We start from the raw sequence: 17,027 nt of genomic DNA, 5'->3' as shown, positions 1-17,027 counted from the left end.
TGATACTGAGTGATTTCCTCACATTAACCCACAGAGAGGTGACATTTCTGTTCTACCAGAATAAGCCTCCTCTTCTTTTAGCAAATCAAAACCGGCTTGACAGCAACTTTCCCCTGACAGCCTTATTAGACGTTATTAATGTCTTGTTAAGCCTTGTTTCAGCAGCCTCATACTTTAAAAAAGGAAGTCAGCACTACAAACTTCTACCTCCTGTACTTCTCTGTCCTCATCACCTGCTGCAGTGGGGCTTTATATGTTTAGAGTTTCTAAAGGGGAAGGGTACAAAGAGCAGCATGTTTGTTTAGCTACACAAACTCAACTATGCAAAGCTTCCTAAGAAGTCACCATGCAGATCCCATGACAGTACTAATGATGTTATGCCTCACTTTTACTCTTTTACCTTTAGGCTCTCAAGAAACAACTCCACCTCTGCAGGCACAGGAGTAGATCTTCACTCACTCATCCAGACTGCAGCCAGTCAGGTTAAACTGAACAGGCACAGTGAATGAACTCAGGCACTGGATCACAGAAATGTGTACTACTGGACCCTATTTAGGGGCATTCCCACCTCTTACAAGTTCTTAGAAAGATTTTCTACATCCTATTCGTCTTTATTTCTACCCAAGCTCTAACTTGCACCAATGTAGCTGAAAGTAAACCAACAACTGGCTAATTTGCTTCAATTTTAATTAAATTTCAAATTCATTCAATTAATTAAATCCTTAAAATGCACTAAAAAACTAATGAGTGCCAAAACTCATTGTTTTTAAAATAAACTCGTGGCATTCTACAGTTGGTGAGGTTTATGGTAGGTCTATTGGTATATCTAGTGTATGCTGAGGCATTAAGCAAAATTGGGAAAAAATCCAGTTAAATAAACATTAATCTTATTGATGCAGATTCTTCTTTTATGCTGAGCTGTAATGAATTTAAAGCTTCCTAGAAAGTCTAAAGACTTCCTAAAGCAGGTCATATAAGAATGTTTTCCTCTGTAGCTATGAATTCCAAATAAATGATATCGAGCGTTTAACTCTGAAGAATAATGAAGAAATCTGTATATTCGCAAAAACTTCTCTAAGATGCAATGTACAGTATCAAATGACTGGCAGAAAAATGAACAACAGACTTTATGTACAGTGCTTTTTCTCTCTCTGTGAGATGTTTTTCTATTCAAATTAAGTTTCAAGATTCAAATAACTATGTACAGATATAGAAGAGTCTCCCAATTTTGTTAAGAAAACCCCCATCAAACCAAGTGATACAAAACCAAAGCACACTTTCTCCATTTTCAAGTTACTCTTGAAACACCTCTTACACTCTCAACTGCACTTGGATTAGTCTATTGCATATAGTAATTCTTCACTTTAAGAATAAAATGATTACTCAAAAATGGGCACAATACAGATTAATTAGAAACTGCCATTCATTTTATTGTAACAATAAACAACTTTTTTTAAATCATAAATTTCCCAAACTTCCAGCAAATGCATAAAGCTGCAGCCATACTGGACACCTACCTTGTTTTAGCACAGCATTGCCACATTTTGTTACTGCAATCTTAGCATTATCAATGGGGCCAGGAGGATCTAGTGCAATAGAAAAATAATTACAATTGTGAGAGCTGAAAACAAACAGCACGTTGGAGGTTCTATTTGCAAAGGAAAGGAAAAACAGATAATTTGTTTACTACTTGTTCTTCTACTGTTTAACAGTACATTCTAAGTTGTTAAAAGCTAATCACATTTTAATTAAGAGCAAGTTTTCCAAAGCATTCCTGATTACAGTTAAGTCTTCAAGCAACATAAAACACAAATTAATCCTAATTCTTACCCTTACCAAAGCTGTCCCAGAGCAGACTCTGATAAGATTGTAGAACAATTTATCAGTTTCCATTTTAAAACTTTAGAGGCATCTGAAGTCAGCTAAACTGACATCAGTACAGTTGTTACTGAGCTATCTGAGTTTACATTTGACAAGGTCACCTTTCCTCCAGAAGCTGCAGCATTATCTATCAGTTTACACAACAAAATCCATTCCCTCCTGTACTTAGATCCAATTTTCCTGCTGCCACTAACAGCAAACATCCTGCAAACAAGCAACTTTCCTCCCAACACCATCCCATTATCCCATTGCTGTAAATTATTTTACTATGTTCTGTAATCTGGATATATTTGTAACCTATAAAACCTGCGTCTTAGATGTTTAAGAGCCTTTGTTGCCTTTGCTATCTACAGTTTTCTACCAAAGCAGAAACAAACAATGCAACAGAAGATTACCTAGATTTTTGAAATGGGGCACAACTTACCACTGTCTTTACCCTTTACAAAGCCCTCCCATTCTCTGAACCAGTGCATGCTGATGCAGTAAAACGTTGATGGAGATTCTTCTTCTTGGAATGCTCTATTAAGCTACAAGGGAAAAAAAAATTTGGTTTTTGCCCTTTCATTTCTTTAAACTACTGAATTCTTTGAACTATACTAACACCATACCATTACACTGTAATAGAACATTTTAAAGAATCACTGACCATAAAAACAGTAAACAGCTGGTGAACACCCAAGATGAGATTCTGATGCAGTAGCCTTCATATTAAAAGCTGATTTACTGTTTAGCTGAGAAATTACTTTTATATCCTAAAAACAGCAACAAGTTCTTCTTAAGCACAAGTGCTTACTCATCAAACACTAATAGATAATTACTGTGAAGGCTGAACTTTCAATTAACAAAAAAAGCAGAGATCTTATTTTTGTAAAATGAAACTGCTTTGAAAATTTTCTTCCATAGTTTTATGGAAAGTTCTTTGTGTGATGAACTGTATCTTCATCTGTGTTTCTTTTTCCTCAAGTATTCTGAGCAGATGGCACTACAATTCCAAGCAAGGCACAGTGAACTAATACACTGGGACTTTTCATGACTTACAGATCTTTTTACAACGTTATAAAGAAACAAGCAAAAGTCACTTAAACCTTTAAACCATTATCCTTTTAGCTCTGTAATAACACAGCTACGCTTCCCCTCTGAAGTCATAAACCTAAAGCATCAACACAACTTCTTAAGGTTTCATATAGAATAAGTGTTGCAATCATTCCCTAAAGCCATCTTTATAGAGAACAATAGAATTTTTGTGTACTAACCAGTAACAATACTTGCACAACAGTGCACATATAATCACTGCTTTTACTGGGAAGACACTGACTGCTAAAGGAAATGGGGTTGACTCAATGTCATTATTACTAATTTCTATCCCATGGTAATCCAGAGTAATGAAAATTCCTAAAAATTTTAGAAAACATCGAAAATATTGTAATCTCTGAAGTGTGATTAAAGGACAAACAGAACTGAAAAAACAGAGTCAGTTCTATTTTTCTTCCTTTCATGAGTTGAAATACCAGAAATGGAACTCCAGTATCTCTGCACTTATTTTCACTGAAAACTTCAAAACACATTTTGGGTTTAAGAACATCAAAATCATTACCCACTAGTTATTTTGACCATTCAGACTGAAGCACATAATCCTCTAACCACGGAAAATATAGCAGCTCCTTGATATTAATTTTACAGATCCATTACAATATTAACATATTTACTTCACACTGAATTACTTATGTTTGTTTATGTTTCTAATGCCTCTTTTAAAAATTAGAACTAATGATTATCATTAAATTTTTCTTGGCACAGCATTATTGCACTTAAAGCTTATCAGACTACACAGAACAGACCACTGGCAGTGTATAAAGAACAACTGCTCACGTGGCTGTTTCCATACTATAACAAAGCCGTTTAAGAAACACATTAAAATTTTCTCTAAGTACATTTTCATGTAAGATTTATCTGGGATTTCAGAAGAACATTACTGCTGCCATTAAGAGAGGTGGGGTGGTATATAGGTATAGAGATATTTAATCAAGTCCATTTGTTACAGGAATCCCTTGTGCAATTCTAGTAATCCCTTGGGTCTAGTCATGAATGTCAGGTGTTGGCCAGTAGCAGAATGGATAAGTGTGTACTGTTTTACCCGTATAAACATTTCCAATTCATTTTTCCTTCTTTTCTCAATTCTTTCAGACTCTATTTGGCAGGTGTGACAAACATACAGATGGTTAACAGCTGGTCCGCCTCCGTATCTGCAGGAAAAGTAAAAAAGCCCAAACAATCAGCCTTGTGGAAAACATCATGTAAAAAGATCATGCACCTGCAGACGTGGCAAATGCCAGTATGAACAGAAGGCTGACACATGCCAGTCACAGTGATGCCAAAAAGCCATAGTTTATTTTCTTAGTAATATTCTGTTCTCCATCCTAAGACCATCTTGCAAGTTCTGACTGCCTCATGCCAGTACAAATAATCTCAAACTCAGCTGCATCAGACTTCAGAAGGAGCTGCTATGGTTAACCATGTCAGTGAGCAAGTATTGTTCTATATACACCAGGTGTGATTTTACCAAAGAAGATTCTAATTCTATTCTAAGAAACAACCTATGGAAATTCCAGCCAGTTCTGTCTTAAACGTGCTCCTCCATCCCACTGCAGACTCTTCATTAGCTTTGCTACCTCCCTGACCCCAGTCTCTAAACTTATAGTTTTACTTCTTAATAGGTTATTCTTGACCCTTCCCTCAGGTTTTTCTTCTACGAAATTATATCCATGAAAGTCTGCAGGGGCACTGCTCCTGAGAAGGCTATTTTTACATACAGAAAATGAATAATGGAAGAAAAATCCAGTACATCTAGGAAAAGGGAAATAACTGCAAATACCATTGTTTTTATTTTTTACTTGTGTGCACCAAAACTTTAAAACACCACCCTTAGACATATTGTTCAGGTGAGAGGAAATTAACAGCTAAAAATATTTCATGCAAGTGCAATACAGAGCATTGAAAGCCATCAGCAAAGCTCTTCTACAGCTTTTTGTTACTTTAGAATAAGGCATAGCTTATAAGAATTCCTGCTTTGTAAGCAAGCACTCAAACCTGACTGACATTAAAGTGTGGGGCAGTAACACAGAACACTCAGATATAAGTTATTTTGAAGCAGTACTGGCAGCTGAGGCCATGGATTCAAAGCCAACATAAAAGAAAAGCTGTCTGCAGCCAACAAGAGAACAGGAAGCTGATACAGAGAGCTCTTTCAAAAACCTCTGCAAAGTGTACTTTTGCTGACCTACTTTGTGTTATTTCATACATACCATACATGTTTATTGCTTTAATATTGAAGCACTACCCCAATAACACACTACTCTCTGCAGTCTTTTACTTTGCATAAAGAAATGATATAAATTGGCTGTTTGCAGCCCCTTCACTCAGCTGGGTGCCCAGAGGGCTGTCTTTTTCCTGAGCCACTAATTCTAAAGTCTCATGCTGCCATGTGGCTCTCAAACTGTATCACTGGATTTTTGCCCAGTTACAGCTCCAAACTTACCTGCTATACAGACTGTCCCATATATTCTGAGGTAGCATTACAACGAGGTCCTCTATGAAGTTAGCTTTGTGCGGAGGAACACCTGCAGAAGGAACAAAAACAAACAAACCCCTCAAACAATGAAAAAACACTTGAGGATTTTAGTGAGGGGAGGAGACCATGTTACAAGTCCATAAATAAATAAAAAATAGAACCTTTCAATGAATTCATTTATGAAATTACATTAAATAAGTTTTACCTAGGCATAATCTATCACTGCATTGAGAGACACCACTGATTTTAGCCTTTCATGAAAAGCTGAAAAGCTTATAAAAAGCAGAAGCAAACTAACTACATGAATGGCTAAAATTAAAGGGCTAGAACCCATTTTACATAATGAGTTCAAAAAGCTTCTTCAGGTATACAGTTAAAATGTCAGGACAATTAAATATCTTGATTATGCATGTAAACACTAACAAACCGCCTACTCAAAATTCACTTATTTGCTGGAGACCTTTTGGAATTACTTCAAACAGCATGAATACTTGAGAGCAGAGAAATTTTGAGGAAGGCAGAAATGGAGGGGCTTGCAGAATTAGCAGTGTTGAGTTGAAGTACATGGTAAACAACAGTAGACTATCCAGGAATTCTTGGGAACAGAGAAAATCAAGTACTTGGGCACTTGTACATCAAGAGTCATCTGCTGCAGCCCTGCAGAGGGAAAGCCAAAGGGCTCACAGGTACCCTGCAGACGGCTACAGGGACGCAATCATCCTGTGTTAAAATTTTGGTTCAGCAACAGGGGCAGCACTTCCATCTTCCAATCTACTGCAATTGTATTTTTATTAGAAAATAGGTACTACATAGTAATGATTTCTTGGATTGTTAGCACTCAAATACAGGTATTTCCCCAAATGTGTTTTGCTTACTGCAATGCTCTTATTTTTATTTTTTTTACCTCTAGCACAAGGTAAAATTTTTATGCTCCTATACAAAATACACAGAATTACTACTTGATTTTCACACTGCTATGCACTGGATTATCTGCATCAGATCAATTTCTTCCAAAGCAGCTTTCAAACCTTCTCACTGCTTATAGCCCCAAGCTGAGAAAATAATTTCAACTTGCAGATGAAAGTATTAAGGATGATGATATAGTGACAGGATGCTTTAAAATGTGAATATACATGTTTAAGAAGCAAGCAGACAAGAGGAACTCTTCCTCTTTAAGAATCAAGAAAGTTTATAAATGAAATCAGCTGTGCAGAGACAAGAAAAAAAATTAGGACAACTTCACACAGTATAATTTCTACTTAGTCAGCTACTAAAATAAGAAAGAATTTACTTAGAAGTTATAATTTACCAAAGAAGTTATAATATGAACTTAGTATAGTCAAATTCCTTTAATTAAAACAAGTACACGCTACTGTTATTGTTAGAAGTTGACAAATTATTCTTACATGATTCACAGTTACAGTCTCACCTCCATGCATACAGAGAAAGTCATTATTTGAAATTGGTCCTGGCTCTGCAAAAGTCTTGAATTTATTTAACCACTGCCTGGAAACATAGAACTGCAGAAGACTTGGTTCCATCATATTCAGTAGCCCTGATATCCTCCGTCTCTCCCTCTGTGCTTCTTCACTGCTCTTTCTATTACAGAAACAGAAATCATTAAACAAATACAGATCCTGTGTCCAGTGCAGATAACTTACTTTGTGAAAAGAAAACTCTGCCTGTGAGTAAATTACCTGGGCCTTGCCTGTACTCCCCAGTTTGCACAGCCTAAGAAAGCAAACAGCTGGGCTGCAGGACAGAAGCCAGCTGCGCTGCAGAGCTGGTGCAGCACCCAAGGGCTGAGCCCATCTGCTCAGCTCCTCTCTGCAGCGTTTGTGATAAAGCTTTGCAAGCTGCACTCCTGGCCAGGTGCTCCTTCCTTACCTTCACAAGTAGGGTTACACAGTAAGCAGATGAGGAAATTCCCCTACTTTTCCTGTATCCTCCTACTTTTCTCACTGTGAACTGGAAGTAACTCTGCTCTCCCGTTTTAGATGGAACAGAATCTCTCTTCTCCAGGCCAGTAGTAGTCTTTTGTGGATATATTCTTTTTTTAAAACCATATTTTATTAATGCTATTCTTTTCTTGTTTATTTGAATATGTTAACCCACAATCAAAGATTTAGTGTTTTTTCTTGGCAATATGGCATGACTTCCAAATTCCTATTAAAAGGCCCAGTAAGTGAGACTCATGGGCTCCACTTGAATAGTGACGGGTGGGAGTGCTCCTAATGAAAATTCAAACATTCTCACAACACATCTCATTTTTTATGCAACCCTGACACAATGTATTTTGCAGCCAACTTTTAGTGGAAATTTGATCATAGTACCAGAAATTTAAAATCTGAACACTGAATTGCTTTTATTTTCTCAAGCACAAAAGTTCCCTAGACTGAAGATGGTAATAACATGACTTCTCACCTTTCATTTAAATTCTCAGGAAGAGAATAGCCTATAAATAGCATTGAATTAAATGCATAATAAAATGGATTAAATTACAATCCAGTAAAACCTCTATTGTCCTACATCCCATCCATCTGATAAAGACTGTGGACAATTCCAGTTAGAGCTCTAACAGTTAAAAACTTTCTGTGTGCCAAAACCTCCCTGTGTGCAAAATTCCCTTCCTCTAACTGAAAATAAGGTGGCTAGTTCCTAATTGATGCTTAAAGTTCTCTTACTATGCAGATTTCATTTTCATTTTAACATCAACACTTTAGCTCTTACAGAGCAAGTGTTAAGGACATAACTGAAGGATTAAGTTTTTCTCCAGCATAGGCTTTTCTCATTGGTCAAATTCTTCCATTTTAATTCTCACGGGGCAGCTAATTCTGAAAGCTGCCCAATGGCTTAAAAAGTTACTTACATATGTGACTCACAGGGGTATGATTGTACTTTTCATGTCTTTCTTACCTGTAGAAGAGAACATACGCTTCTGCATTTTGCACTGTGGATTCTGATACTTCTGTGACACTCTGGTCATCAAATTCATACCACAAGTTATTCAAATTGTTGCGACAATAAGCTATATAATGTCCACCTAGGGTGCAGGAAGCAAGAGTTATCAAAGAGGGCCTAGAGCTGCCATTTTACTCTGTAACACATGAAAATGAACTAAGTAATAAAACCCCCCCCAAGTATTAAATGGGAGAAACAGAATCGTTAGCTGATATGACTTTGAAATTTACTCCTGTCAAACTCAACATCAGCTTTTTTTAAAATTTCTATTAGCTAGTGGTGAGTTGAACTACTTTTAGCACATTGCTGCACTCTTCAAGCAGCATGTTGTTTAATATACTCCTGAACCACAACATTCAGAGTAAGATTGTCTGAACAATTTACCCTCATCAGTTCCCACAACAAACTCTTTTCAAATCTCTGTATGCTTTATAATAGAAAGTAGCACAGATACGGAACAGCTACATGATAACACAATCATAACTAACTATGTTTCAAAGACTATTAATATATTTAAAATTATTACTATTTTTCAATTCGTATATAACTGCTAATAAGTAAATAATCAAATATCTGCTAAACTGATTACGTGAAGCACAACTTAGCAAGGACTAAATAGAAGCTGAAAAACTATCCAGTAAAACAAAAATAAAGGGAAAAAAAATCAAACCATGGATACTTTAAGTCTGAGAAGTATGAGGGGGTAACTTCCATAAAAATCGATATAATTTCTGGCTTAAATGTTTTCTTCCTCCTATTTTCCAAATCTTATAAATATTGAAATCATCTAGGCAGAAATTACCTCGACATACAGCAATAAGATGTTTATTCAGCTACTCGTCATTACCCACAAATAGCAGTTACCATCTACTTTGGGGTTAAATGGTAGTGGTCATCCAAAAAACCGTATTTTTAAAAAATGACTGGTATCTTTGTAGTGCTTTGTAAACAGTTTCCAAATATTAAAGTACTGACATGAAAGGCAATTACGTAGAGCAGCTGATCAACTGGTCATCTGTTGCCAACATTATCCGTACATTTATGTTGTTCAATAGTTTTCTTACTTAATACTCCCGGACCTGTTAAATTTTTTCACCTTCAATTTTATTTAGGTATGCCATTTAATTTCAAATATGTGCCAACTCTTTCAGAGCAAGCCTTAAATCTTCCAGATCAAGGTAAAAATCACAGTATTCCTCTTCCACATTCTAATTACCTCTGTTTATCTATTTACCCTTCAGTATACAGTTATCATCCTTGAAGAAGAGTGCTGATGTACCAGCTGCAAAGATAAAACAATCAGCCCATACTCACTGCTGGCAGTTCCATGGTGGCAGATGACAGACAGGAGATCGTAAGTCACGATTTGAGCTGGACTGTCCTTTGCAAGAAAAGGCTGAAGGTCAAGGCCTTCCAAGGGAAAGGACACATGGGTCCCAATTTTTGTGGAAAACATGAGTTCATGTCGAAATCTTTTGAGATGAATGCACAGAATCTATAAGGATTGACAGATTCAGTCAAGAACTATACATGCTATTTGATATTAAATACCTAAAAACTGTGTGTACCATCTTTTCCTTTAATAATCCCAAAAAGGATAGTTTTCCCTATGACTTCAAGCATATTAATAAACTCTGTGTTTTAATCAGCTGTGGCTACTCACATTGATGCAGCACTGAAAAATGCACCTTTTCTCAAAGCACATATTGCACAATCTTGTAATGAGGGACACTAATTCCTCCTGATTATTGCAGATATCAACTCATGCTTTGAAGTGTAAGACTGGATTACTTTCTAAATGCAAAGTTACAAATGTCACTATAGAAAAGCTTTCCAGTCTGGCTGTGGTATTTAATGCTGTGAATACAGTATAAACAGTAGAATATATACTAACACAGACTAGAAATGCTGTTACTGCCTGCAGACCAACAGCAATAACATAGGGAAATCCCATTCCTCCACTTGTCATGTACAAGATTCATTTTCTTACAGGGTGAACAACCATGTTGCTCACATTCTTAACAAATGCCAATATAAAGGTAGACTTCCATCACACAGCATTATAAACACAATTTACTCTGTGCAACTCATTTACTCTTACCACATTCATAATCATGCAGAAAAAATGCTTTAAAGTGCATATTGTAACAGTACCTCAGGAAATTTTTGTACTTTGCAGAATTTCACTCCATTTCTTAACCTAAGCAAAGGAAAAACCAAATCAAAACAACCAATAATTAATTCTGAAAAGGTTTTACTTTATTGCACTAGATCAGCAAAAGCCAAAGCTGAACATTGCATTAGTAAACCCAAAATATTTCTGGAATGTAGACTAGACATGGAGTAGCCAAAATGATACAAACAAGGATGGTTCATAAGACAAGACAATCTGTACTGCTGAAAAATTAAAAACAGCAAGTACAATCAAGTCCCAACTAGCTAACAGTTTCTCTTAACATAGAGGAAAAAACTTGAGGCTTCATGAAAGCTGATTATCCAACAAAAGACAAAAAAAAAAAAGATGAACTAAGTTTACTTCTAAGAAATTATCTACAGCACATACAAGAAGGAATAATGTTCTTGTACGATAAAGGGCTTCAAGCAGTCTTCACACCACTTCTGTTTCTTGGTTCTTTAGTATTTAAAGCCATAGTTTATTTATTTAACACACCTTAGTGAGCTACTGCATATCAGGGAAAAGCTGCTAGTACTAGAGAGGGCTAAAGGCTTTTATTTTGTCAAACAAAACCAATTTACATCTAAATTGGAAGGGCATGAGAAAGAATTAAGCACATGTGGTAGGGTCAATTGGTGCTTCCTGGGAAGTATTCCTTGGGAATACTGAATTTCTGACAGTCAGAACACAAAATCATATCAAAAGATGAACAGTATTGGGACATAACCAACAGAAATAAATGTCTCTTGACTAACAGAAAAACCTCAAATTAAGACAAAGTAAAACAAAGGTAAAAGCCAGCTTACTTTTTACACCTTCCACAGCTGTACATGTTATCACCTGCAAACATCAGGGAGAAGAAAACCAGCCATCATTCTCTAAATCCAAACAGCTATCCTTTAAGTGTGTATATTTGATAGAATAAAGTGTCAAGGGAATTTAGGTTGCATTCAATATTTAACAGTCATAATAGTGTTGAGACAGCAACTACAGGAGAGGTTCTTATGTTTTATGTCTTCAACTATGAAGCAGTACAGTATAATCTGAAGAGGCAATGCTATATAATTTAAAAGGGAAATAATTTACTATGTCCAAATTGAGGTTATGAGAATGAATATTAATATTGTGGGTTTGAAATTTTTATGAGTCTTCAGTTGATACAATTGCACTAAACCAAATTCAGACTGATGTGACATTTCTAAAGCAGCTTTCATAGGCATTTATCTCAAATACTCAGTCGAATTAGAAGCTTACCTTTCTGAAATGAATGATCCCAAATGAACAAGGACTGACTGTATTACACCTTAACAGGTGGCCTCTGCTTAACTGCATTAAGCTAAGAAGATATTAATCATCTCATTGTGACAGGAGGCAAAAATACACAGAAGAAACATGCTCAGGTAATTAACCTCTTACCCTTGAGCTCATCTCTGGCGAAAAAGGCAGCAAGACAATCTTGTAAGGTTACAACTGGACCCCAAAACCAGCTAGGAACACATGAGACAACAAACCTGAAACATCATTGACAGAAAAGAAAGAAAACCAACAAATGTTCTGCCAGAAGAGCAGAAACTAGAATTTCAAAATAGAGAATTGAATCAAACAAGGTAAATATTATTTACCTTTTGAAGTATTCCATAAAAAAAGCTATCCATCCCTGGGGGGCATATGCTTCTCCACATGACCCTGCCTTGACCAGAGATGTCTGATGACTTGCAGAATGGAGTTTAGCAAGATCTTCCTTACCTGGAATAGGCAAGGACAGATCCTGAAAGGTCTCCAGGGTTACAGACAGCTAAGGAAGAAAACAAATGAAACACAATGGAGTTAAGCTTGAAGAGAAATGGTTAATTAAACTGAATTCTGTACAATTCACTAGTAACTACCAAGTCACTGCATCACTGAAAATTCCACTAGGTAGGAAATTAATTATAAAAAAGTATATTAACAAGAATTCATTTTCTAAAAAAGAGAAACCAAAAAAATAACATTTTAGAATGAACTTGCACATTGTTATCACTGAAACATGTTTTTAGGTCATCATTATTTTTCTTCAGATCAGTCATATAAAGTCCTATGATTTTTGCCTCAGGCTGTGTTACACAAAATAGTTTCAGAAAGCTTCAGTCCATTGTTTCCACAGTATTTTACTCTGACATTATATTGACCTGATGTAACTGGACAAGGTGCAAGGGAGACCCATCTGCACATTTTCTTGCTCCTGTACTTCATTTAGAGATCACATAGTCACAGAGTCAAACATCAAACACATTTTAGAAATTTTTGTTTGTTTTTTTTAATTTCTTCACCAGATTATCCTAAGACAACTCCAGAAAGAAACCAATGATTCATATCATTGCAAAAGTTAGTGTCTTTACTTGGATTTTTTGAAAGAACTTATTTTGTAAGTCTCAATCTATCTGATAAGACAGTTACAGCACTATATTAGATCACTGTCTCATCTTTTCTTTGAAACATCAGGTACCTGAGAACTTAAGACAGTAGCATGTACGCATCAGGATATTCAGAGCATTATTAAAAACTAATGAGACCTAAATAAAGTCGAAGAGCAAGCTTCTTTCTTCATCCTTGCTGTAAACCAATTCTCAGAATGTTTTTTTTCAGTTCTGAGTAAATATTCAGCTCAATGAATACAAGCTATTCTAAACACAAAGTGCTGGTAGTAGCCAGCAATTTGAGAGAACGAGTATGAAACACCCCAACCTTCTGAGGAAATCTGCCACAAAACAATATAAAGTTACCAGAGAATGACTGTATTCATAAAGCAGTTAAGAAAAGAACATATTAAAAGCCAGAACTTTCTCTTCTTACCCGATCACAGGTCAAGCACTGGACTGAACTTATTATAGTCCCATCAAATATATCAGAGATAACACTCCTGTACTTCTTGCGCTTCTTCCTTTTTGGTGACGATACCGTTGAAACTATAAAATGACAAAAGTAAAATGCTGCAGTAAGGCAAATCAGTGGATTCTGATTACACTTCAGCTTTGTGTAATATAATTAGAAGTCTCACATTCAGAGTTAAATTATGAGCCAAGCCCTATTTTCTACTTACTAAATATTTCTTAGGAATTATGAGATCACATTACTGCCATTACAGGCAATTCATGTGGGTTCCTCAAGCCACTGGGGACAATCACCAGAAACATTTGCCTCTGTAAGTAAAACTGAAACTGTCAGTGTTGAAGTCTACAGCCTATGTGCTACATGATGGATTTATCTTGGCAGGAATCCCCCAAGGTATAAAAAGGAACATTTTATTTGATACTTAATTTGATCAGATCTTCTTGGGAAGTTTCAAACATGATGGACTGAAGAGCAGCATCACAAGGTTACTGTATCACAACACTGATGACAGAGGATTGAAGCAGACTAAAGGTACAACTGGAGTCCAGCCTAACAGCTGCTTATTAAGAAACCCCAGGTCTCTCAACCTCTCCTGGGCAAGCACCAGGGACCAAGCATCTCTTCTAACAGACTCTCTTCAGGTTGTCTAAAACCCTCCTGTAATGGTGAAGCCAAAACTGGAGACAGTAGCACAGATGCAGCATCAAAACTGCTGAACAAACAAACCAAGGAGGTCAATGATTTAAGTCCATTAAATCACTGTCATGCAACACCAGTGCTAAAGCATTAAAAAGATAACATCAATGTTCAGAACTTATCTGCACAGGCTATTGAATGAAGCAGGACCACAATAGTAAAGTTGTATTTGTTTTTGGTTTGGTTTTGGTGCAATGCCTTAAAAGCATGCTCTGAAACACAAGCTTAAAGTAATCTACTGTTAGACAAATCAGGGAAAATAAAATTATATATTGTTCCTCATGCCCTAAAGCAGCACTGTCTTATATGTAAAGGCAGTAGAAGTCTAAATATTCCAGATGCTCATAAAGGCATCCTGTTGCAGTGCCAAGAGAAATACTCAGCACTGCAGGGACATTAACTACCATGAAGCAGCCAGCATTTACAGGTTTATCTACAGCACAATTACACTTCACTCCTTAAACCTTAATTGACTAAAATGGTGATTTCCTGAACTTCTGCTGAAGAACCAATGAGTTTATTCTCTGGAGAGCATTACCTTTGGGGGTAATTAACTTCTCATACCTTTCTCTTCTCTCCAAACTGGTGCAACTGAGAAAATTGTCTAAAAATAATATTCTGCCTTCCTAAAATAGAGGCAAATACTACTCATGCTTCAAAAGAATCAGAAGATTATAGAAATACAGGGAATAATCATGTCCAGCTTATATAACATTCCCTTCTCCCCACCAGAAACAGGGCTAAAACCCCCTTGGGAACAACTCTGCATTGTTACACAAGACATAAGAAACACAAGGAGAACTATAATATGGAGTAATTCAGTACCAGGAAGGAGAAAATAAAGAGAATGTACCTTTTTTGTGGACTTGTGCCAGTGAAGAGCATGATGGGAATGACTTTGGAGGGCTGTTTGATAAGCGTGTGTTCATCCCTTCAGCTGAGGATGGTGTTTGGGCAGCAGATACGTCATTCATGTGAACGTCACTGATGTAATCTGCAATTCAGAGTTGCACAAATTCTGTGAAAAAAAATTGCTGCAGAATGAACAGACACAGTGGTCATGTAACTTATTTAACCACACTGTCAGGCCACTGGACATTAAGGCATGTAGCACCACTTCAGTTCCTTTGAAGTTAAGAACAAAACAAAAAAACCCACTATCTGAAACCTTACCCAGTACAAACAGTTAGCTTGCCAAGGGAATTAAAATCAAATTCAGAAGACCTAAACTGAAAGAACTAACTAAGTAGGGACATGGTTTACAAGTAAAACCACCTACCCCCTATTTGACCTATACCTCTACTACATTCTACAACTCACTTCTACTCCCACAGATATTCTGGCTAAGATTTTGACTATTTCAATTGCACTTTAGCAATGCATTACCTGAGAATCTGCTGTGTATCTGTACTTTGACAGTTCCTTGATTATTTAAAAATTCAGTGGTCTCTGAAGCAGTGTTTGTGTCTTTTTCCAAGTCTTCCATAGAATTTGCTCGTTTAAGTTTGTTGCTTGATATTTTTTCTTTCTGCCAGTCTTTGGAAGTGACTGAATTGTTATCATCATCCTGAATTAACATGGTTGTTTCTGCAAGATCCTCTAAGACAGGTTTGAAAATTGTGTCATTTTCTGTTTTATCACAGTTACCACAGGATTCACAGGGCTGAAAGCTTAAGTCTGACTGGCTCTTATCTTCTTCCATACTCTCTTCAACACTCATAGGCTGGGCATCTTCCAGTTCTACAACTGGTTCTTTAAGTTCCTCATGCAGCAAATCCATGAGACAACGCAAAAATTCTTGTGCGTCCTAGAATTTTGAACAAGTTTTACCATATTACTCTATTTTATCTCGAAGATATTCACATCAGAAAAGATATTTTATCTGGAAGATATTCACATCATAAAAGATACAGATAGCTCAAATGAAAGCTGGCTGTTAATGAAGAATAAAGAAAGTTCCTCTGTCCCAGGTCTGATGTCCAAAACCACTTTCATTTCCAGACCATGTATGTTTCCTGCATGCATTTCTTGCATGTCACAAGTAATATTATCATACAAGTTTCCTCCAAAACACTCCAATTCCCAAAATAAATTACTTTAACAGCACCAGCAAAAATGCTGCCATAGCTTACTGGAATGATAAACGTAACTCAAACAAGTACCAGCAACGTGGTCAGACCCCAGCTCTGCTTGTAGTGGAGCACTTTAGAGATAAAATGCTCCATTAAAATCAACCAGAACCTTGCTTTCACTGGGTATGAAGTAAAATTACTATGATGTTACTTAGCCTGTCTTTCCAATGCATCACACTGCCAACAATACTGCAACTCTTCTTCTAACGCCTCAACAAGATTGCCCAAATGTGTTTGGGAGCTGTAAAGAGCTGTAATACTACAGGTCTAATTTGTGTTTGGAAATCCTGAAAGCCACCAAATTTCATCAATCAGTGCAGCTGCCTGGTCCTTGGCAACAGAAAGTATCCAATAAAGCAGGTATGCGAGAAAACAAAAGCCTCTTGTTGGCAACTACTACTGCTTTTACTTTCTTCTGTTTTCCTTTTTGTATTCTGGTTGTTCATAATTGTAATTTTTGCCGCTCAACATTCTCATCTATCATAGCAATGACTTATAAAGCTCAAAACCGCTGCCTACAAAACATTTCTTTTCTTAAAAATTGCAACTTACAGAACTGAGTTTGGATTTGGGTAATGAAAAAAAACCCAGTATGCCTACTTGCTGGCAATCCTTTAAAAAAACCCAAAATTAACCAAAACGTCAAGACACTGATTAAGAGGTAAACATTCTTCATTGATCAACGTAATTTTCTCCCTGAAGATTGGACATGGCTGCCCAACTTGCCCTAGGAGAGTGCTGG

General features: G+C 36.5%; 1 protein-coding gene across 3 annotated transcripts in view; it reads right to left on the bottom strand.

The window, feature by feature from the left end:
* USP33 (ubiquitin specific peptidase 33) overlaps nucleotides 1–17,027 on the bottom strand; it is a 30,640-nt gene that overhangs the window by 2,012 nt on the left and 11,601 nt on the right. Inside the window, exons 9-22 of one of the 3 annotated variants that reach the window (XM_031058700.1) lie at nucleotides 15,540–15,960; nucleotides 15,007–15,147; nucleotides 13,419–13,531; nucleotides 12,209–12,381; nucleotides 12,003–12,106; nucleotides 11,393–11,426; nucleotides 10,565–10,610; nucleotides 9,725–9,905; nucleotides 8,366–8,492; nucleotides 6,879–7,048; nucleotides 5,417–5,498; nucleotides 4,016–4,124; nucleotides 2,306–2,408; nucleotides 1,518–1,586 (exon numbers count right to left, since the gene is read on the bottom strand). In XM_031058700.1, coding sequence (XP_030914560.1) covers nucleotides 1,518–1,586; nucleotides 2,306–2,408; nucleotides 4,016–4,124; nucleotides 5,417–5,498; nucleotides 6,879–7,048; nucleotides 8,366–8,492; nucleotides 9,725–9,905; nucleotides 10,565–10,610; nucleotides 11,393–11,426; nucleotides 12,003–12,106; nucleotides 12,209–12,381; nucleotides 13,419–13,531; nucleotides 15,007–15,147; nucleotides 15,540–15,960 — 1,873 coding nt within the window. The remainder of the gene's footprint in view (nucleotides 1–1,517; nucleotides 1,587–2,305; nucleotides 2,409–4,015; nucleotides 4,125–5,416; nucleotides 5,499–6,878; nucleotides 7,049–8,365; nucleotides 8,493–9,724; nucleotides 9,906–10,564; nucleotides 10,611–11,392; nucleotides 11,427–12,002; nucleotides 12,107–12,208; nucleotides 12,382–13,418; nucleotides 13,532–15,006; nucleotides 15,148–15,539; nucleotides 15,961–17,027) is intronic. The other 2 variants (XM_005423085.2, XM_005423086.2) reach the window with 2 other exon arrangements.

This window comes from Geospiza fortis, unplaced genomic scaffold (assembly GCF_000277835.1).
Source record: "Geospiza fortis unplaced genomic scaffold, GeoFor_1.0 scaffold333, whole genome shotgun sequence".
In the NCBI taxonomy this organism is placed as follows: Eukaryota; Metazoa; Chordata; class Aves; order Passeriformes; family Thraupidae; genus Geospiza; species Geospiza fortis.
Note: the sequence above shows the minus strand (reverse complement) of the source record. Positions and strands in the feature narration are given on the sequence as shown.